This window comes from Falco cherrug, chromosome 10, assembly GCF_023634085.1.
Source record: "Falco cherrug isolate bFalChe1 chromosome 10, bFalChe1.pri, whole genome shotgun sequence".
NCBI classification, from domain to species: domain Eukaryota; kingdom Metazoa; phylum Chordata; class Aves; order Falconiformes; family Falconidae; genus Falco; species Falco cherrug.
The window spans coordinates 18,246,600-18,269,386 of NC_073706.1; the positions used below are offsets into that span (position 1 = coordinate 18,246,600).

At 50.1% G+C, this 22,787-nt stretch overlaps 1 protein-coding gene across 2 annotated transcripts in view; it reads left to right on the forward strand.

The window, feature by feature from the left end:
- The first annotated feature begins 16,299 nt into the window (after positions 1-16,299).
- The window catches only part of CCDC9B (coiled-coil domain containing 9B), a 55,771-nt gene continuing 49,283 nt past the window's right edge, over positions 16,300-22,787 (forward strand). Inside the window, exons 1-2 of one of the 2 annotated variants that reach the window (XM_027804133.2) lie at positions 16,300-16,746; positions 22,436-22,549. In XM_027804133.2, the coding sequence (XP_027659934.2) occupies positions 16,726-16,746; positions 22,436-22,549 (135 nt within the window). In that variant the 5' untranslated portion in view covers positions 16,300-16,725. The remainder of the gene's footprint in view (positions 16,747-22,435; positions 22,550-22,787) is intronic. The other variant, XM_014279303.3, reaches the window with a different exon arrangement.

The window sequence follows — 22,787 nt, forward strand, 5'->3', positions numbered from 1 at the left end:
CGCTTGCGCGACCGCGGGGGCGGGGCGGGCCCGGCGCGGCCGGCCCATAGCCGCGGGGCCGCCTGCCCGGGGAGCGCGGCGGGGGGCGGGGGGCAGCGAGGCCGTGTCGCCCGGCTCCTCCCGTCGCCCCCGCCGCCGGCCCGGCTCCCCGGGGACCCGGAGCGCCCCGCTGGAGCCGGGGCTGCTGCGAGCCGGGAGATGGGCCCAACTGCCTCGCCTGGCCCCCCAGACCGGCCCGGCCCGGCCCGGCCCAGCCCCGCGCCGCGCAGGGCTCCCGAGGAAAGGTGCCTTGCGGGGGTGCAGCGCGGGGGGGCTGCAGGCTCAGACAGTGCACACACGCTTGAGTGGCGAGTCACTCATCCCAACAGCTGTGCTCCTGCTTTGGCGCAAGGTGGGAAAGTGCCCAGAAGCACTCCTGGACCTGCGTGGCATGTGCAGGGCAGCATTCTGGAGTATGTGGGTTGACCCTCTGGATTTCAGCGCCATTAAATAAGTAAACAATTTGTTGGAATAGATGATAGTATTGAAACAACTGAGTTGAAAGCACGGAGAACACAAGGAGGTCAGACAAGTTCCCCTCCTTGCAGGATCCTGCTGTCATTGTCTGTTGGTAGCATGAAATTGCACTGAGCTGTATTGTAGCCACACATGTCCCCTTGTGCCGGGGGAAGAGCTTCCCATGGAACTTGTGGAAGGTGGCTGCTCCTTCCACAACCGCTCCCATGCCAATGACCATGACATTACTTGTGCTAGGAAGGGCCTGGGCCTTTCTCATGACTGTGTGTATGGCCGTGGGAGTGTCAGCGATCTTCTTCCTTCTGATCTTCCTGTGGGTGGCCATGGTGACGGCTACGACCTTCTCCTTTGTCATGGCCATGCCTGTGGCCCTCACTGTGGCCGTGACCTTCTTTCTCACGAGGGTGGCATCCTTTTTGCTTCACATGCTACAGAAAAGCTGAAGCAAAAAGGGAGAGTATTAGACCAGAGAGTATCCTATAACTCCCACTAATCCTCTAGCTGCTTAGAATAAGCCCTTCCTGCCTTAAGTACTTAAATGCCTGAGACAGTTTAAAGAACAAAAAGATTTTCCTGATGCCAGGGTGGGTGACTCTCCGACCTAGGCTGATGCCTCTCCAAACAATTTCCAAGGACAGGCTGCTGGCAGCACTGGTGTCCCAGCTCAATGATCCCTGCTGGACCAGGCTATAGGGGACCAGCCTGCTTCTCTGAGCCTTAGCCACAGAAATGTTGCTTGCCTGGTAGGGTGAGAGATGTGTGAGGTGCAGCTACGGAGTAGTTTGTATTATGTGGTCCAGCAGGAAAGTCTGAAACCTGGTATCTGCAGAAAAGATTGGCTGGCATTAATGTGATGACAAGGACATGGGTGCTATTTCCTTTTCTTTCTTCCCAATGCTAAATAATAATACTTGCAACAGTAATGATAATAATAAAGCCGCAGAAGCTGAAAGGATGGTGGGAATAGGCTGAATTGCAAACATCCCACTGCTTCTGACAGACAGTTGCAGCTTACAGCTTTTAATTTGGCTCAGCCCAATGTGTGAACTCCTTGTCTGTGAAGTGGGGGTGATCACACTTCCTCACTCCCACAGCTTGGCAGGTTTCCTCTGTGGCCTGCAAGGTATTCAACACATGAATTAATTATTTTTTTTAATTGCCCTTACCAAGGGACTACAGCAAGGCTCTTGCTCCCAGCTAGCTGTGAAGTACAGTGCGAAGCAGTCTGTGGGGCTGCCCATGTCCCTCTCGGGGCTGCTGCTACACAGCTGGGGCTGAAGCCGTTGGTCAGTATGTCACATTGGCTTTTTTTCACTCTTCGTCAGTGTGGGAGCTGACTCTTAGCAATGGCAGCCCGCATCCGAGACCTGACAGCATCAGACAGGTCCAGCTGGTCCCCAGTGTCCCTCTGATGTGAAAGAAGGTGGAGGAGGGTGAACAAGAGGTACAGTGAGAGATATGACAAAAAAAAGAAGCAAAGAGAAAAACAGCAAAAAAGAGAAGCGTAGGGTCTGGACTGTTAAAAAAGATGACACACAGTAACGAATACATGTGGAAAAGAGAAAAAAGCTGGTGAGTGGAGAAAGGGGGGGAGGGCGAAAGGAGAAGAAAAATAAATGAGCAGGTGAATGGGACAAAGATGCGCTGGGGGTGGTGTAAGAGGTGGCTGAGGCATGAAGCTGGTTTATGAAGCTGCTAGGCTGCAGAAAATCCTCTGTCATCCAAGACAGCAATTTTCTGCTGCTGACCCTGTGAAACTTAGGGGATCCACCAACTACTCATTTCATGAAAAGTATCCAAGAGCAGAAAGCTGGCTGACTTGGAGCTTGAGCTCCCCAGGAAGGGCTTGAAACCTCTGCTAGTAAATGGCTTAGGTATTTACATATGGGAAAAGGTCAGAAAGCACTGCTCTGGGAGAGCCAGGGCATCCACCTCCTCCGCACCACTCCCAGGAGAGCCAGGGCAAACTTTTCCTCTCCACCTCACCGGATTGTCTCCACAGGAGGCAGGGTGAGGTAGGAAAGCTGCCAAGGGGACTGTGTAATGGAGTCCTGGGAGGAGAGCTGAGTATTTTTGACACTAATTGGTATTTGTGGGAATTGAAGACAAGATTTCTTACCTCCCCTGCTTGACCTGTGAAAGAGGTCAGAGAAAAAAACTTCACATTTGAGCTTTGATATATTTTTCACTTGAAGCATCTCTTTTCTTCATTTTGTGTAGCTTATTGCTTCTCCTAGCCCTCCTGCTCACCATCCATTTGCATTTCTGTCACAAACAAAAAGCCAAACATTGTGTCTGTAGCTCTCCTCTGTCTTGGGAGAAGTCTGAGTCAGAAGTGAGCCCTACACTTCACTTGCTCTACATTTGCAAAGTCCCCCCAGTTTGGAGGTTCCTCCCTCTCCCACCAAAGTCACTAACAAGGCTCCCTTTGTCTTTAGGAGAGCAAGCCAAGCTTTAGGAGCAAGCCGAGCATATCCTTAGAGAAGTCTAAGGAGGCAGAATAAGACTTTTAAATCGATGGGCTGGCAGACATGACCAAGAGCATTTCCCAATGTATTTGCTTTGTGCTACAGTCACAGTTCAGCGTGGCTCATTTCACGGTGCCCTATCTTAGCACGGTTACTTTCAGCACAATTTGTTTTCCTTCACTGTAAATCAGCGTTTCCCCAAGCAGAATTTAGCTCAATTCACGATGTCCTGATTCCCATTAGCAGAGCTCAGCGTTTCACACACCAGCAGTGGCTGGCTCAGCGAAGCCCACGCAGCACCCAGGCAGGGCAGGGTACTGGAGTGTGGTGGCCCTGGGCTGTTTTGCAGTCTCTTGGCTGATCGCTAACAGTTGCCATCAGCTATTTTGGCTTGGATCACTTCAGTTTCTCTCCACTGACGCAGACAATCCCCTCTGTGCTCTGCCCTTTATCCTTTTGCTCCTGTTCCTCTTTGGATCATCAGGAACAGGCAGTGACACAACCACACAGATCAGGGGATGCCTGCTCCTGATAGCACACTTTTGCTACTTATGCAGCGTTAGCATCACCCTCTGAGATAATTGTATCTCTAGGACATCTTGGGTCCCTGAGCCTCCAGAATGCCTCTTGCTACACTGCAAATATATTAATTTAATATAAGGCCTTGACCTCTTTTAAACAAGGTGGACCTACAACCTTCTGTTGAGTCTCAGGCGTTGGTTTTGGCACCTGTTTGTCCTTCTTGCTGTCCCAGGAGATGTTTTGGGGTTTGGCCCCTTTGGAAGTGCAGACCAGGCTATTTTGTGGTTTTAAACTATATAACTCCTTGTTAAAGAGACAACACTGACTGGCATCCCTGGGATGGCACAGTGAGCAAAGATGATGCCTGACCCTGGAGCTCTGCTTGTCATGGCTGCCAATCATTTTGAGTCCCTATCTGACATTTGGCTCCCTCAGAGGAGAACAGAAAGAAAAATAGTGTCAGCAGCAGCCTGCAAAAGAAAGCTGGGTCTTGGGAAAAACCTGAGAGTGTCTCAGTAACAGTCCAAGGACCCCTTACCTGCATCAGTAATGGGTTGTTCAATACAGGAGCTGACCAATGAAGAAAGATAAGAGCAAAGGGAATAAAAAATGAAGCTGCTTTTATTGCAGTTGGGGATGCCTCTTTCTCAGCCCCCATGTGCACAAGTGACTAACAACAAATGCTGTATGCCAAGGCGGGTTGTGTATGCAAAAAGGTTCCTGTTCACAAAAACATCACCAAGCTGTGCATGAGCACGTGACTGGACTTTAAACCAGAGAGAATTGTGATGGTCATCTCACTCCTCTGCAACACAGACCATCATATTTCTACCAGTCGCTATGTCAGTAAACCTGGGAGCTGCTGCACTGGAGACACATGCATGGGTGCTGCCCAGCTCCCATCACCCATCACTGTGTGAGCTGCAAGGCAAGCAAAAGCTCTGTTGTTCAGCAAGTGGTGCTCTCCTGGCACCCAACCCACTTAGGGCCCTTCAGCTTTAAAATAGCAATTTGAATGGTTTGGTAGATACCCCAGGCACCTGGGGCAGGAAGATGAGACAGAAATGTGACCTACACATTGGCACTTCTTCCAGTTAGGGAAAATCCTCAGGGTTCTTCCCTGATTGAAGCAATTTGCAACAAGCAGCACGAATGTGTACACACCACATGGTTACCCACTGGCTGGGGCCTTTCCAGCAGCCGGTGCAGCCATGTTGCACAGTAATGCTCCAGAACCAGCTCCTACCTTTCTGGCCAGACACCCACTTTCTGTTGCTTCCCCGCTCTGCTGTGTGTGTCTGGCTTCGCGAGCAGCCAGTGCCAGCACAGAGAAAGAAACAGCAAGTCCTGCAGTCCTGGCAACTGATACAAACAGACTGCTGCAAATACGGCTACCTCTGTGCCATCCACATCCAAGGAGGAGGCTGGCATGGAGCAGGAGCTCCTCCTAGACCTGCTGCTTGGGCTCACACCCACCTGCAGTGAGTGCTGGGAGGGAGCAGCTGTGGTGGCTGAACTCCTGAAAGCCAGGAGTCCCTTTCTTCAGGACCTGCTTGGCTCTTGCCCCCACACTGCAGCAGTGGAGGAGCTGCCTGTGCCCATCAGCACACACCACCGGCCAGAAGCTGATGCTGTCCCCAGTGCCTGTTGCCATTTGTAATATTGCCACTCTGTGGCCTCCCCGTGCTTGGTCAGTGTGAGACCAGTGGTTCAGATCTCAGCGTCATTCTAGGGCAGGTATGTCCTGATCCCAAGATTTCATCCCCTTAAGGAAAAAAAGCCTGAGTGGGCAAGAAGGATGAGCAAATGGGGCTCCCAAACTGTTTTAGCAACATAAATGATGCCCGCAAGACAATTCCTTCAAGCTGAGACCATCCTACATCCAGAGGAACGTTTTCTTCCCCAGTGCCTGGCAAAGCACAGTGGGTGAGTCAGCATGGTGGAGGCAGAGTGGTCTGGATCAGTCTCTTTGGATGGGGATGCATCCCTGCCTCTCTTGCTGCAGGCAATGCTACCCTGGGTCTCAGGAACACCACGATCAAAGCTGACCGCTTGCAGTGCTGACACCAGCATGATGTTTTGGACACTGCAAAATCACTCATGAGTTGCATGGACAGCCAAGCCCTTGGAGTCACTGTGGTCAAGGCAAGGCTGTGCAAGATCACTGTGCAGCTGCTTCAGTTTGCAGCAGGCTGCCTGTTTCCAAGCAATGTGCAACGTCTCACAGATCTGCAGCCAGCTACATTCAAACCCTGGCCTGTCACTGCTCACTGGAGCAATAAAATGGCAAGGGTATTTTTGCTCCTCCAAGCCAGCAACAGCGTGCCAGACACCACCCGTGCTGGAAGATTTCCATGGGTATAGCTGCAGCAGTCCTGGCCTCTTCTGCTTCATAAACCCTCTGTTATCTCAGCCCATGAAATTGCTTCCTTAGCTGGAGTACAGGTCCATGGTAAGGCTGGCGCTGTGTTAGCAGATTCAGCCTCGTTGACCTTCACTGTACAGAACTTATTTTACAGATGAATATAGCTACCCACCTTCTGCATCTTCAAGAGGGTTTAATTTAGAGAGAGAAATGCACTTTAGTCACGGTTTGAATGCCAAAATCTTAGTCAGACCTGTTTATTCGAACGGCCGCTTACACCTAGGCTGACACAGCAAAAACTTTGGCACTGGGTGCCTAAAGAGAAAGGCCTAGATGCATGTTTGATCTCCTTTATAGAGCCGGTTTGATTTGCTGCTGATCTGCGGCGCCGGCAGCATGGCACGAGCAATGCTGTTGTGTGCAGAAGGACATATGTCTGTGCAGACGTTTGCACTCAACAGGGCCCATCTTTTTCCTCCATGCAACTTCATTTACATGAGTCAGATGAACTGATCCATGATTGCCTTTTTGTAGCATGTAGGTGAACTGATGCTGTGAATTCTTAGAAATATAACTACTGAAAAAATCAGATTAAATGCCTATTTGTTCAAAGCCATTTGTGACCAGTCTGTCCTGGGATGGGATGTGTAGGAGCTGCCACCTTCCAAAATTTGTGCAGAGTTGTCTGTGCCAAGAGGAAGCATCCTCCACAATATATGCATTAGCATAAGACACAAGATTTGAAAGGGGTGGAGGAATCAGGCTCACAGGGCAATTTTAATGGCCAGTTATTGTTTCTGTCCATCACATGTGCCCAAGGTGTGTGCTGGAGCATGGCCCACACACAGCACAGGAAAAGGAGGTCTGTGCAGTGCCCTTCTCTGCTTCTCAGGGTGACTGCGAGGTTCTGGCAGTGCTGGAAACCTTTGAGTAACTATTGACACAATAGCATGGGCTGAGAAGGTACCAGGCATATGGCAATTATGTTTCTGGGCACCAGTACTTTGCAAGCTGAAGCAAATAAGAGATGAGATGAGCTTGCTGTGTGTTTGAAGGGGCAGGAGGCCCATGGAGACCCAATTCAGCATTGTCTTGGCAGGGAAAATCTCACTGTAGATATATTGTACCATTTTCTGTAGTGCCTTGTGCTGGGAGCACAGCCACATTTGCTCTGAAGCAGCCCATATGTTCGCACCATTTCCCAGTGTGATTGACAGTGAGCCAGTTCCCTCAGAGCATCCTGACATATCCCAGACTAATTCACCCTTTGCGTGTAAATATTCTTCTTATGAGGGTTTGGGACATAAATTCTCAGCCTAGGAAAGGACAGGGAAGACTGGGATATATCAACATACCCTGATTAACTCTGTTACAATGCCTTCTTTAGCTTCAAAAAGGTTTGAAAATCACAGCTGACTTTTAGTGGAATAGAGGATCCTGCAACAGCCTGCACAGCGTGGTCCTGCTAGGACTTGGCCAAATACTCACAGGAGATCAAACACTGCAGAACCAGCCATCCCCTTTCCCAGGCTCCTGCAGTTCACGAGACCCACATTTCAAGATTGATTCTGCAAAATGCGCTATATCCAAGTGTCTCACAGCTCAGTAAAGCCTGTGTTGGAATACCCATGTCTCTGGAGTATAGGAAAGGAGACCTGGCCATGATAATGAGCTGAATGGGTCAAACACCCTCTTTTTAAGCCCTAGGAATAAATAAAGGTTGAGTCTTTAGGAATAAATAAAGGGGCTGAGTCTTCAGGAAAGCCCTGGCATGCTGTTAGTCCCACTCTGTACATCCCATGTCTATCCCAGAAATGGGATTTTTTTCGAGTGCTGTCAGTCATGATACGCAGCACATATGAAGTCTGCTAAAGGTGGAGGGGATGCTGTGTGCAATGTGTGACCCATACTCCTAAGCACAGCTTTCAGTTCTCTCAGTTCCAGACAAGAGCAGCAGCCTTGACATAGCCTCTATAGGCACCACAAAAGGCAATGTGAAGAGCTCAGCAAATCCCAGAGACCTGAACTCTCAAAGTGAATAAAAGTTCACAACCCTCTGGGTGTGAAGATGTGGGAGGAAGCAGGATGTGAACGAGACTCATAAATCATGCCATGCTGATAGAGAAGGGAGCAAGCCACAAATTTTCTGCTGTATCTATTGCATCTCTGCACACCCTGCTTTTGTCACATTGTATCTGCTCCTGGCTGGATGCAGGTAAATTGTTGCTGAAAAGGGAGTATGGCAGGTCAGTGAGTCTCAGGCATTGATTTTTCATTCCAGAAGGACAGGTCATTAATAAACATGGCAAGGAGTACACCAGGAGGCACTATTTGCTGGCAATACCTTGGGTCTCTCAGTGTATAGTGGCAAAGCTTTGCACAAAAGGGGGATTTTGATTGATGCGGAGGAATACACAGGTGAGAGATGAGCACATTGCTGCTGTCTGTGGGTCTGGGCACTTGGATTTGGAAACACAAAAAGGGCCACAGCTCCGAGATTTCAGAATACTAATTTTTTTTTTGAAACTGGAGATTTGCTGGCACAGAGCCTTTCATGTGAAAAAAGTCTTTTCCTGAACTGACATTTCCCCAATACAGGGCAGGGGGGGTGGGGGGGATGGCAGGGTGAATCTTATAAAAAAAAACTCCAACCACCTAAGTATTGTTAGATGGAGGTACATATGCCTTTGGGGATCTGTGTCCCCTCCTTTGCACACAGCCCTTCTGTGTCAGCAGACAAAAGTGTTTGCATTCAAAATGTTTCCGCAGAGCCTCCTCCAAAGGCAGCCGTGTGATGCTCCCTGCACATACAGCTCTGGCCTCTTCCTCTCGACCTGGAGATCCCTCCTCCCCTGAGCTCACTCCTTCCTTGGCATTAGCGGTGCTGCTCGCAGGAGGTTACAAATGCTGTGGGCTCCTGTGGTTTTGTCTGGTAGCTCTGCAGGCTGATACGACCTGTGTTATCACCACTTGGCATACACAGCCAAGTATCAGTTACTAGGAGACTCTCAGCCTTGCTAATCTAATTTTTTCAGTAGGGAAGTTTGCCTCAGAGCTCCAGGGAGTGTTTAACTGTCTGCCCTCCTGCTCCAGCCCCGTGAAGAGAGGACTGTGTTGCTCTTTCTGTTGTGGCAAGGGTTTTTTAAGTGCTTCCCGTTCTCCCCTTCCTCATTTGGGTGTGTTAAGGCAGTGCTAACAGATTTAAGGACAAGAGGAATTCTCAGCCTGTATGAGTCTGTCCACACCAAGGAAAAGATAATCAGATGAATGACCAGTGGTGTCAGCTAGGAAGTTCTAACATGGGAAGAGCTTTTTATTTTACAATCTTATTGTGTCATTATTTATCTTGTTGAATCTAAGGTTTGACACACCTCCTTCAAAATAGGAATATTGTAGTCTTGCCGAGGATGAGTGTAAATTCCAACCATAAAAGCTAGTTGGGAAAAGCTGATGCTAGCAGTGGTGATATCCCTAAAATCAGTTTGGTGGCTCTGGCAGGTTTCTGGACTGTTGTGAAGGTGGTGATCAGAGCTGCAGTTGGGAATAGGACCAGGGATGACAAAGGGCAGAAGAACTGCTCTGAAATACAACCCTAATCCTGGCTGTTGAATGTAGCACTAACAAGGTCTTCCCCTCTGCCAGGAGAAACTCCTCCTGTCTGTGCAGGGCTGGCAGATCCCAACAAAAGATCGTGACATCCCATCCTGGCAGGGCTGAGCTGCCAGCCCCATTCCTGATCACTGTTTTAATAGCTGACCAGAGCTAAACTACTGTTAACGCTCCTCCCGTAAGCTACTTAGTGCTGCTGGCACAAGCAATTCCTTAGCCCTCTGAGCCTTCATTGCAGTAACACAGATGGCAGCTGGTACCCCCTCAGACCCAATCCATCACGTGCCCAGGGCCATCGCAACCATGGAATTAACCATGAAGCAATCCTCAACCTGTATTCAGCTGTGAATTTGCCCTTTTTACTTCATAATAACAACTCTAACCCTTACTCACACCACAAATACTAGCTTTACAGCTGGATCCTGCAAGATTACGGCTGGTCTGGCTCCTGTACTGTTCCCTGCGATGGGAAGAAAACTCGAGTGAGCAGAGCTGCCCATAAGCTGCTGGTCCTGCCTGTGCCAGTCTCATCTTAGCCCCACAGGACGTGCAGGATTCAGCAAGAACTAAGCTGTTCTGTCCCAATGGCATCAGTGCCATCCAGGGATGACCTAATTGACATTTTGGAGAGGAAATGGGATGAAATGTTCCATTTCAGAAGGATCAGAGTCATGGGGTATATGAAAAGCAGTTGTTTTGGCTCAAGAGCAAGTAGGAGAGTGTAGGGGGAAGGTTCCATCTCTGAAATTGTTGAAATGCTTCTGCTTTTTTTGGTTAGAAACTGAGCTTCAGAAATGCTCAAAATATTTCAGCTGATGCTTCCAGAAAAAGGCATCTTTATATTTGTTCCAAACCTTTTTCAACAAAAGATTAAAATAACAATAGGTCAAAGAAAGGGTGCTATTTAATCAGTTCCTTCTGAAGGTACAGAATGAAATGTAGTATTCCGGGGAGAAAGGAAATGGAATTTTTCCTTTTTACAAACCCAGTTCTAAACCCTGTATTTCAGCCCACCCTAATCCCATGTTTGGGCTGCACAGTGCCCCCAGCCCTGAGCAACATGTTCAGCCACACCGCAGGGAACAAATCAGAAGGACCAACAAAATGTCCACATTCCCAATGGAGGGACACCTCACCCAGGAGCTCACACAGAGACCTGAAATGGACGCCCAGAGAAAAGTAAGAACAGGGCAAGCACATATGATGACTCCTCAAGTGTTTTGCCAGGGATTTTCTGAGTATGATGTGTTGTGTCCAATTAGGAAACCTCCCAGGCATAACTGTGTGGTCTCTTCTTGGCCCTCAGTAAATGTAATATAAATTTATCACAAGCTGCTCCTCAGCATATGCAAGGGTTGAAATAAGACCAACGTGTCTCAAGTTCTGATCATAGCTGGGAGAAGGACCAGAGTCTCCAGCTGGGTTTTAATCCACCCTCTTGAATCATGATTTCCCTCCTCCTGGAGCATGGATTATTTGCAATTTCAGGATCTGTCTGCCACTTGAGTGAGGTGCTCAGCCAGCCAGGTACAGTGCAGCAAGTGTTTGCAAGCACTTCATGTACCTCCACCCAAGTATTAATTATTGTTGAACTGGTCCTTTAATATTTAATTGCCACCTTGACTCCCCTTTTCATCTCCTCCCTTTCCAGGTGTCTTTGTGCCTCTTGCAGGCTGGCCCTTGCAGTTTCCTGGGCTTGTCCTCCAAATCAGCTCCGCACCTTAACCCTCTGCACAAGAAAGGCCTGTCTGCCTGCAAGCTGAGCCCAAACCGAACCCATGCAGCATCAGTGCAATGTGACGCCGCTGGAGTCCATGAAGGTCAGTTTAGACCCTGGAGCCAAGGTTGGTCTTTGGATCTTGCTTTTGAGTTCTGCTGGCAAAGGGAAGTGAAATGGCTTGTTAGGTTTCGATTGAGCTTGGTTGGGATGAGAGGCACTTGTGGGCCTAGAGAGCAGATGCTGAATTTACCACTTCTTTCTTCTTGCATCAGACTGAAAGTGGGTCATGTTGCCACTCATGTTGCCCCAAAGGAGCCATGTGTTGAATGGTTTTGACTTTCTGTAGTTCACAAAGGGCACATGACCATGTCAAGAGACAGCTGGCTCTTGGCATGCTCATTTACAGCTTGTGCACTACAAGTTAGAGGCCACTGGGCTGCCCATGTCCTCCTAGTTCTGGGCTGAAGCCATGGGCTGGAACGGGGAACAACCCTTGGCCCCTGCTGATGACAGTTTTCACCCAGGGTGAACCAGTTACTGTCTGCAGCTCTCCATACTTTCCCAAAGGACTACATTTCCATAAAAGATGAAAAAAACCTGCCTGACTGGCTGTCCCGGCCACTTCCTACAGCCTGGCACCCCTCCCAAGGCTGGGTCGCATGTCCTACATCTGAAGGCTGAGGTAGCAAATGGGGTCAGCAAGCCTGCATTTGGCTCTGCTGTGCATGTCTGGAAGTGGGAAAAACTAAGAGGACAGATCCTCTTATTTTTCACTCAGCCTGTAACTCCTTCAGAGGCCTTACACTAGAATTACAAGTTTTTCAGGAGCAGAAAATGTCAGGTGAAGTGATGAGATCATGAGTTATTCAAGGTGACATTAAATGTGGGTAGGCACAGATGTCACCCACAGGACTTGGGGCAAGAGCCTGCAGGCTGCAGGTTGGGGACAGACTTGTCCTCCAACAGGAACAGGGCTGCTCTGCACACCATGAGAAGCTTCTGTGCTGGTGCTATGATTGGTATCGCTATGGGAAATAGCAACAGGCAGCTATGATCTTCACTGATTTTAAGCAGGACCAAGCTGCCATTATATCCTTTAACTAGCTTCGGTAGTTTTCATTTTAATTGTATATTGATACATTTAAAAATGAATGTCTCAGCAGTCCTTTGATCCCTATGAGTCTCTCCAGCTAAAGCCCATTTAAGGTTTCTGGCTGGTCCCTCCTTCCCGTCTAGGGAATATGCTGACCTTTCTCCTGGCTGGCTGGAGAAAATGCCTCACACACCTTTTTGTCCTGCAATTGCAGCTGGCTGAAGGACCAGAGCCGGAGGGTAAGCAAGGGAGGCAAAGCAGGTGTTTGCTTATTGTGGGGAAGTTTGCTCTGTGGTTGACATGAAAGATGCCTCCAAGCCTCTGGGAAACTCTTCTTTGACATACAGGGTGTTCCCATCCCTCCCTCTATATGAGAGGCCTGGAGAGGGGTTGCCGGTTCTGCTCAGGAGCCTTGGGCAGGATGACCTACGAGTTCATTGCTGCATATGGCAGTATGCAGGAGCACCTCTGAAACTAGGCCACATGGCTTATCTGCAGTCCCAATACATGATACAAAAACTGCCTCCCAAAACAGACTGATTTCAAGATCCTTCTACAGTGGGCTTTTCGGCAGCTGGCTCCCAGCTTCTCCCAGCAGTTACCGAGTGCCATCTGTTGACTAAATGGTGGTCATGCAAAAAATGGAGAAAAGCCAACATGAAGATGGGCGAAGTGCGCTTGGGAAAAGTGACAGCGTGGGACTGAGTGGCTTTGGAGGAGTTTCACAGAATGCAAAAGGAAAAGGAGGGAGGGTTTCAAGCCAAGGTGGTTCCTGATGGTGGAAGGGCTGATGAAGGGATGCCAGGAATGCTTCTTGGGGCAATCAGGTTTGGGGTTTTTGAGGAATCAGATTCTTTCCTTCAGCCTTTGTGTAACAGAGAGACAGAGAGGAAACAAATAGTTTAGCTGTCAAAATGCAGGCCAGTGCTTTCTGCAAGCTGCTGAATGCTGTCCTGGAGCGGGGAGATTGTAGACTCCTGTCAGATGGTTCTTTGTGCTGAAACGGAAAGAGAGAGGCTTTGCAGTGCACAGCTAGAGAAGGGAACTATTTCATCGTCATGAGCACAGAATGGACAGGTCATTGCCTTGATTTCCTTCCTTTGCCCCAGCACACTTTGCCCTGCGTGGAGAGCAGGAGCCCCAGGTAGGCAGCTGGAGGCTGTGCTCAAGGGAGGTCAGCCAAGCTCCTGTGTAGCGCAGCCCCAGCAGGACAACACACCAAAACCCCCCTGATGCCCTCTTGATTCCTCCAGCTTTCAGGCTTTGCTGAAGGCAGGCTGCTGTCCACTCCAGGGACTGCTCCTTCAGGGGCTGCCAATAGTTAGCAAGAGCTGATACACCCCCTCTCTGTGAGGCAGAAACTGCAGGGCCAGCCTGGGGTATCTATGCTAGGTATGCCCCATAGCTTCTGGGCTGAGTAGGCTTCAGAGATGGTACAAGCCAGTCCACAGCAGCCAGGACACAATAAAGAGCCCAGAATCAGGCCATGCCTGCCTATTAAAGGTCTTCTGGCAATTTTAGAAGAATAAAGGGATTAACCCTGAGGGTGGTGGACAAATTCCTGCTTGAGTAATTAAGCTGGTTTCTCCAAACATCCTTCCTGTTGCACATGAATGTGATATACACTCCCTGCCTGAAGTACTCTGCCAAGTTGCTGCATGCTGGGAAATAGCTGCCACCAACTGCCCAAGAGAGCCGTACTGATGTGCTTCAGCCACCAAGGTAGGGGTGCTCATGTGAACAGGATTGTGTGTCCCAAGGTCCTTCAGGACCCCTGAAATGTCATGCATGCAGCACACCTTTCTCACTGGAGCATGAGACTGGGAACCATCTTTGGCTCCTCTCCTTCCCAAGTGGAAGAGCTTTGGGTATTTTTCCTCCCTGGTGCCAGGATGAGGGACCTGGAGGATTGCATTACCCTGAGGTAGGCACAGACCCCATGGGAAGGCAGTGCTAATCTTGGCACTGACACTGCATTTAAGAACAAATCAGAGTTTTTGACAGTTCAGAGCAAGCCCTCAAGCTGCAAACAGCTGTGGTGTTATTGCAACCCTGTCTGGCCATGACACCCAGAAAAAGGAAATATATGTGCATGCATATAACCCCATAAACCTCAGCATATTTATAAGGTTCTGCTTTCTACAGTCTGTGAGAGTCCCAAGAGCACAAGCAGGTCCCAAACCAGCCTGTTCTGCCCCTTGATGGGCTCTTTTGCCCCTGGGTTTTCATGTCCACAGTGTTAACTGAGCATTCATCTTCTCATTGGTCTCAGATGACAATGCAGAAGTAGATGCTTGTCATTTGTGCCACTCAGACATGGTAAAAGACAGCTGAGGAATGTCAGGTCTTTCTGTTAAGGGCAGTGGAGTAGCCAACACTGGCCTGAAGGGAACTGCAGCTCTCCACAGACATCAGCAAAGGTATTTTAGGGCTCTTCATGCCTGCTCATGGCAGTGCTTGCTGCTGGAAGAGCTTGGCCACACCATTGATAGCAGCAGGGATCTAGGATGCCATGGCTATGAGGTCTGTAGAAACTCCTTGCAAGCCCTTAGTAAGCCTTGACAACTTGGGCATGATGCATGACATGGTCCCTCAGCTCTGTGATCCACGGGCAGCATGACTGACCCTGCTGCACACAGTGTTTACCCTGCACTGTGCAAAGAACCCAGCCTTGCAATTTGGGATAAGGTTGTGGGTCTGTTTTAACCTGGACCAGGTGTCAGCAGCATGTGCAGTCTCCTTGAGCCCAGGAACATGACCACCATACAAACAGGATAGTGTACCGTCACTGGAAAGTTTCCATGAGCACAGACTCCCTGACTCAGCCCAGTAGCTTCACACAGGGCTGCCCTTGTCCCTGTGGCCACCAGCCCAAAAATGGGCCATCACTCCACCCTCACAAGGAACTATGCATTTGGGCACCATCCTTAAGTCCAAGCTGGACTTTAAGTGCCAACTTGGAAACTCAGGGCAGCACCATCCTCCCAGCTCCCCTGTGTTCCCAGGGCATGGAGAAGCCCTGCATGGCTCCGCACCTCCTGCATAGGCTTGTCCATTGCACACCTCTTAACGAGCACTTACGCTTTAGCAAAGCTCATGTCTTTTTTCCCAGTTTTACATCCACAGCAGTCTTCATTTCCTTTGTTAAGCCTGAATCCAGAGGCACTGCCTGTGAAATAGTTTCCATTTTCTTTCATCATTTGAGCCCTACTAATTAATATGGGTCAGTCTTTCCCTCTAAGCGCTTTTTACTAAGCTGTGCTTCCAGCTCCTTTAGGGCCTTAGCCCTGATCTCCAACAGCTAGTTATGTGCAGAGAAGGGACCAGATTCAGTGTTCTTCAGTCTTTTAGAGACTTCTCTTGAACCACACTGAGTTTCAGGTTGAACTTTTTGGATTTTGTGAGCAGCTGACTTGCTCAAAGGCCTTAGAGGGGAGAGGTACCAGCAGTGGGCCTGCCTGGGTTTTTTAATACATGAACATAGCAGGGCCCTCATTACGTTTGGGGTGTGCATCAGTCCTTGGGCAACAAAATATTCCCGTGTGCTTCCATCTCCTGTTCACCTCTTGCTTCACCTGGGTCCCCTGGAGGCTGAGGGAAAGGGCAGCCAGCCTGCATTGAGGAAGATCATAGCACACAGCCAGGATGCGGTGCTGAGATAAAGGTTTGAGTGTGGCAGCCCAAGACGCAGCAGACGCAGCAGATGAGTGCTGCCTGTTCTCCCAAAGCCCTGTTATTTGTGACTTTTCCAGGGGTCATTTTGGCAGCTTTCAGAAGAGGACTTACAGGGGTCCTCTCCTTTGACTATGTGCTTTCTGCTAGTTACGGTGCTGGCTGGTATTGCCCACCCCACAGCATTGCTTCTGCTCCCTCCCTGAAAGAAATGCACATTGTAAAAGTGGGGAAATCATTCCCAGAAAATACTGAAATGAAACAGAAAAAAGCAAATCCAGCACTGGTTTTCCCATGCAAGCTCATGCACATACTCGCACTCACAAGACATTCAGGACCCCAGCTATTTTCCTGATCCCCCGCCAGGCGTGCAACCAGCCATGCATAACAAATAACACGACCCCATGAATGGCCACGAAGTGAAGTCAAGCTGTTTGCCTGATCCATTTTTCATTGTTCGCCCTGCTTTTCCCACTTTGAACGAGGGCTTGTGGCATCAGGAAGTTAAAAGGAGTCAGGAGGGGGGAAAAGGGGGAGTGTTTCTTTTAAAAAGAGAGTGAGATTGGAGAGGAGGACACAGGCACTCAAAACCCTGTCTGTGCTTGGTATATTAGGCAGCCAGTGCTCTTGGCTGGGAGCCCAGACGAGGCTTTTGTAATCAAAACATGATCTTGTATGCTGTGCAACCAGTGCTGAGAAAGGCCGTCTGATGGCTCTCCTCTTTTAGCTCTGCTCTGGAATCTGCTGGGCTTCGCCGCCGATGTCCAACATGCACCGAGCTGTGAGTGCTGCCCCTGTGGGGCCTGGGAGGGGCACGGGGCAGTGGGGTCCCTCACCCAAAAAGGCCATGAAAGGACTTGCACTCGTTTCCTTCAGGGTGGCCTTTTGGTGGTTGTCGCTTTGTTGTTTTTTTTTTAACCTCGCCTGGCTGCCAGCAGGCACGGGGAGCAAACAAGCAGTACTGCATTGGGGGGGGTGCTGGGGTGGTGGATTTTGGGTGCCGGGGTTTGCATGTCCATCGCCGGGGCAGGTTGTGGTGGTTGGCTCAGGACAACGTGCCTCCTGGGGGGTGGGAAAGCCAGGTAGATAACAGACAGAAACCCAGGCAGTGCTGGATGTTGCCTATCCCGGCAAGGCTTTCAGCTGCAGCTGTCAAGCCAGAGGATATTTCTGAAAAAGAGCGGATGCATTTGCTTACGCAGAAGAGCGTTCGCTAAGGGCCCTGCTCCTCTCTCCTCTTCCCTCCCCCCCACCTTCTGTCTTTCTTGCTTTTCCAACCCTGCTGCCTCCAAGGTCTCTTGCTGTAGAAGCAGGCGATCGTAGAAGTATGCAGGAAAACACTGTGTGCAGAGACAGTCTGGAGCGAGGCGTCCCTCTGGCCCCTGATGAGCTGCGTAGGAAGTGTGTGTGCCGCTTAGGAGTGGGGGGTATGACAGAACGAGATGTCGTCATTTAATTGAAGCATGAAATCGCTAGCTTTCCATTTCTCCTTTTGTGACATTTCTACTTGCAATAAAAAGAGGCCTCTCATTCTGCAGCTTCATTGCTCTGCCTTGCTATCTAGGAGGCATCAGGCTCCGCTGCTTTCTGATTCAAAGCCATCGCACGTTTCTTCTGCCAAAGCCATTTATAACTCTCCCGTCACTGTGACATACGGGCACCTTGGCTCCCCGGAAGAGCTTTACTCTGGGGAGGGCATGGTGTAGCCACATTTCATCCTGAGCATCGGCTTCAGCACAGGCTGGGGTGGTGGATTCATTCCAGAAGCGGAGGAGAGGGCACGTCCCCCTGTTATCGGCTGGCTCAGAGCGGCAGCTGACGAGCAAACGCTGACTTGGCTTAACTGTACAATGGGTGAGCCCCTGTGAGCTGGTGCGTGGGCTCGAAACGCCGCTCGGTGCTTCTGTGCACAGCAGGGCTGCTCTGCGGTCCCGGGGTGTGCGGGCAAGGGACCACCTCTCATCCACAACTCCCCAGCGTTTGCTGAAAAGATCACGTAGAGTGAAATACTTTAATGGCTTTGTTAATAAAGGGGAGGAGAAGTGCTGAATACTGGCAAAACTTTCCTTCCAGCAACTTGTTTCCAGCTGGAAATGGAAAGACCCCCCCTCCCCCCTGCACTAGCTGTGTTGCAATGTAGACAAAATGCTGACAAATGTGCAGTCTCATGTGGAGAGGGAGAATGGCCTGACAGGTCTTTTCCATCTTTTGCCTTTGAAAAGAGAAGAGCACAAATACAATCTCTGCAGGAATTTTTAAAATTTTCCTGAGCTGGCAGCTCTGTCAGTCCTTCTTCAAAAGAATTTGAAGATGAAAGGGGTGTGTTTGAGGGCATGCACCACTTTGATCCCACCCTCAAGCAGCCAACACCCCAGCACTCGGCAAACAGCGAACCTGCCAATTTAGCGCTCGCAGAATAGCTTCTGTTCAGGTAAACACTGAATTCAGCTTTAATCAGCCTTGCAAAATGGCCATGAAAGTGTATCCACCCACATACACAATCTACTCACCTGTCGTGTACCCGGTTGATTGATGGCGATGGAAAAGCGTGTTCAGTTCTCCTGCAGACCTTGACAAAATCCCATTGTCCAGCAGGAGAATGTGTGGAGGCAGTTTAAATGTCCCCATTGTTCCACCTGAACACAAACGTGTGCCTGTGTCCTGGCAGGGTGGCCCTCGGCAGGGGCTGTTAAATCAGCACTGATAAAATGCCCCTCATCAGGGGCATGAGTGAGGATGTGCTTGTGCAGGATCTGAGGTCTGCCTTAGCAAACCGGTTCCCCTGCCTTTTCCCTCTCTGGTTTCTGACATCCAGCACACCCCTCTGTGATGGTATCATGTTTTCAACCTTTAGTCCCTTTTCTCCAAAGAACATTACCCAGGCAGACTTCCCCCCGGTCCGTGGCCCTGTTCTTTGCAGATCAAGCACAGATCTTCTTGTTCGGAGCTGAAACATAGTTAGCTTTGGGGTTTTTTTCATGTAAAGCCCTTGAAGGGAAAACCTAGCATTGCAAGGGTGCGTGGTGATTCAGCAGCTGGATCCCTTCCTTTGAAGGCAAGTGCTGGCCCTGCACACTGGGGATGATTTGCAGCCCTGGTTCCCAGGAGGCCTATGACACTTTTGGAAGAGCAGTGATGCTAACCCCTGGCTGAATTATCACTGGCTACCTGGAATTATTTTCTGAAGGTCCAGCTAATCAAATGTACCCACATTCTTACTTGGTGTCTATCTCCCAAATAGCTGAAAACCTTCTCATATTAAGGAATTAATTCCTGCAGCTCATCTTAAATCTTGTGCTTTCAAATGGGCAGGATATTCCCATCCTGGTGAAATGTTGCATGACACACAAAAAACCAAGGGTCAGGTTCCCAGCACCTTAATTCTGCCTTCTTCAATGCATTGGCCCGCTATAGACACATACATTTCAGGAGGCTGGAGCACCTATAGATCACCGGATAGAGTTCACAAATGTAGCTGGGAACATGGAGCAGAGTCAAAGGCTTTCTCTCCCCTGGGCTACAGCATCTGTGGTTTTATTCTTTGCCTTCAAACTTTGGGCTTCTCACTGCATGTTTGCTCATTTTCAGAAGGGCTGTGTTTGACAGCACCCCTCCATCCCCTCCTCTGGACCTCCACTGCTCCAGCTTTTCCTCTGGTGACCTAATGAGGACCGGGCAAAAGGCAACTGAGGTCACAGGAGAAACCCTCCCTTCCCAGGAGAAGGGCGTTGCAAGCCCGTTGGCTACTGCTCGAGGCTGGACCCTGGGGAGCCTGACTGCCTGACTTACTGCTGGCACAAAGGCGCCCAGGGCACAGCGGGTGTCAGACCCAGATCCCGTGTCCCCAGCTGCTGTGGCTGGCCCCTGATGTATCCTTCCCTGAAGGAGGTCACACCTGCTATGTCATGATTAATGAAGGGAAAACCCCTCCTGCCTGTGCAGAAGCTTTTCCCAGCCTTGAATGCCACAGAGCCTGCAGTGGAGGATGCTTCTGGGGATTTTGCCCTTGGGATGGGCACAGTCGGGAGCCGTCGGCCCTGAAGAACCAAGGGCAGCAGAAATACTCACTCGCAGGAAGGCAGTGGTGGTTTGCTCCCATAAAAATGGGGGAGCCCACAGTTGTCTTGAGGGTCTTGGTGGTTTTATGAGGAATTTGATAGGAAGCCAACAGGGATGTGCCAAAAACATGCCTTGCTCATGCGTCACAAGGAAAACCACTTCACTGTTCTGGGGAATTTTAATCAATTTTATTTGCCGATTAACTATCTATTGACTGATTCTGGCTTCAAAGAAAAATAAATCCAAACACACCTTTAGGAAAAACATCCCTGCTTCCCTCCCGGCACTGCTCACCCCCATGTTTTTATCCTCTGTCCCTCAGCACGGGGCACACTGTCCCTTTGGCAAGGCGAAGCAGCGCTGGCGGCGAGGTACCTGGTGGCTCCCCCACCAGCAGCAACCCCTCCAGAGTCCCCATGGGGATAGGTCTCTCTCCTCCTCCTCCCAGCAGGGCCTTTTTCTTCTTTACCTCCTCCTGCTCTGACCTCGACCCCCCTCTTCTCCTCAGGGTGCTTCTGCAGAGGCACCATTGTTCCCCTAAAGGGTGCAGAGGCACCTCGCTTCCATGGCTCAGGGGCGCCACGGTCTCCCCTGATTGGCTCGAGGGGTGCCACAGATTCCCTGATTGGCTCAGGGGCACCACAGTCTCCCTGATTGGCTCAGGAGCACCATGGTCTCCCCTGATTGGCTGAGTTTTGGCGGGAGGCCGGTGGCAGAGCCGGCTGGAACTGGCTGTGGCCGGCTGGGGGCTGTCCCGGGCTCCTCCCTCACAGGGCGCTCTGCAGCCCACCCCCTGCTACCTACTACACCCAGTATACCCATGCAACTGGAGCAAGGTTAGGACCAGGCTTGTAGTGGCCGTCAGGTTAGCAGCGGGCTGGGGCTGGGGGCATTTCTGAGGCTGGGGCTGGCAGTGGGGAGCAGCTTTCCCCTGGCAGGGCCCTCTCCCTGCCCTGGGGTACGGCTGGGGGCTGAGGTGCCCTGGAGCAGGGTTTGATACTGACCCCAGAGACCTCGACAGCTCCAGGGTGAGGATGGGGCCAGGATGGCCCTGTGCAGCTGCAGGGTGGCAGTGCTGGCCCCCGAGGATGCTGGTATACATTAACATCTTCACCAGTCCCTGGGGACTGTCAGTGTGCCTTTCCACCACGCGCTGGCTGATTCTGCTTCATAGGGACATAACCCTGAGAATCACCTGCAGGAGCAACATCTAGTTGTAGCAATATGGGTGATGTTTTCATTCCATTTGCTTCTTGATTCCTCCAAATTCTCCCGTCACTGTGGGTAATATGCATTGTGCACAGAGGCTGGGTTTGCTGCAGTGCTCCTGCGGCAGATTGACTGCACAGGGCCAAATGGCAAAGGCGGGAGGCCAGGGGTAGCCTGTTGGTAGATAGAGTTGCAACGTCAGCAAAATAGGTATCCAGGTGTGCAAAAGGTTTGGGGCTCCTTTCCTCCCCTCCTCAGTCTCACTTCACCTTACACAGCTCTCTGTGTGAGTGAAGGAGAGGGAATATGAGATCTTTGCAGCATGCAGATGCCATGCTGATAAGGAAAGCACAAAAACACTGTTCAAAAATAAACCTGTAGTGCCTTGAAGATCTCAGCCTTGCCACCTTGCTCTTCATGCAAACACTAGGCAGAGTCTAGACGATATGGATCAGCTTACTGCAGTGAGTTGATACTCATCAGCATTAATTTTTGCTAGACACTGCCGTCACTAGAATTTAAAAAATCCGATTTGTTATCCCTTGTGATAACCAAGGTGCTATCTGAATGTCAATGAAGGGGAACTGATGTGCCTGAGAACACCTGAACCAACAGCAGGGAGGGGTGTTGTTTACTGCATGCAGTTAAGCAGTGTGTTAACTCTGGAGCCTACCGACAGACAGACATAGAAGTGGGACATTGTAGAGGAGTGAAGGCAGTGGGTTGATTAGCACTGATAACATGCAGCTGTGGCCTTGCCTCGAAGGCAGTGGGTTGATTGACATGGATGATGTGTGGCTGTAGCTCGTTCTGGCTAAGTAGTTAAATAGCCCTGAGGAGTGTGGGAGAGGAGGTTGGATGGAGGGGGGGTGGTGTGGTCTGACTGCTGGAGGAAGGAGCAACAGCACAGACAGTAGAATCTGGCCTATGGTAAAAGTCTTGTTGCAGCCTACTAGTTTGTGCTGCAACAGGACATCAGGCTTTTGCTTTATCTACCTCATGGCTGAACAAAAATTCTAAGAAAAGGTCAGATCTGTCAGGAAAAAGTCAATTTGCAAGATTCAGTCATCTTTTTAATGGAGGACCAAGGGGAGAAATGGTAGGGAAAGACTCTTCCACTTCCCACCCTGTCCAAACAGAAGAAGCAGGTTTCATCCTGTTGGTGCAGTGACTGAGAATAGCTTTGCTCCTTCTGTTTTCAGGATGCTGCTGTGGATGATGCAGTGTTAAGGAAGAAAGAGCAGAAAGATGTTGAACTTGATAAGAAAATCTTGGCTTTGCGGAAGAAGAATGAAGCGCTCATACGAAGATACCAGGTAAGTCTATGGGTTCTTACCTTCCCCAGCACTGTACTGGAGTCCTCAGCTCACAGTGTAAAGAGAATAGTCAGCAGCTTTGGAGTGACATTGTTATATAGGTATCATTTTTACATTGGAAAGCATTTGGAGCAGGTGGGCAGAGCTCTGTCTTTAGCTGCGGCTCCTGAATTGCAGTGGAAAGCAAGCTTGCTGATGCTTGCCTTGCTGCTGCAGCATTCCTCTCGCCCTACGGTCT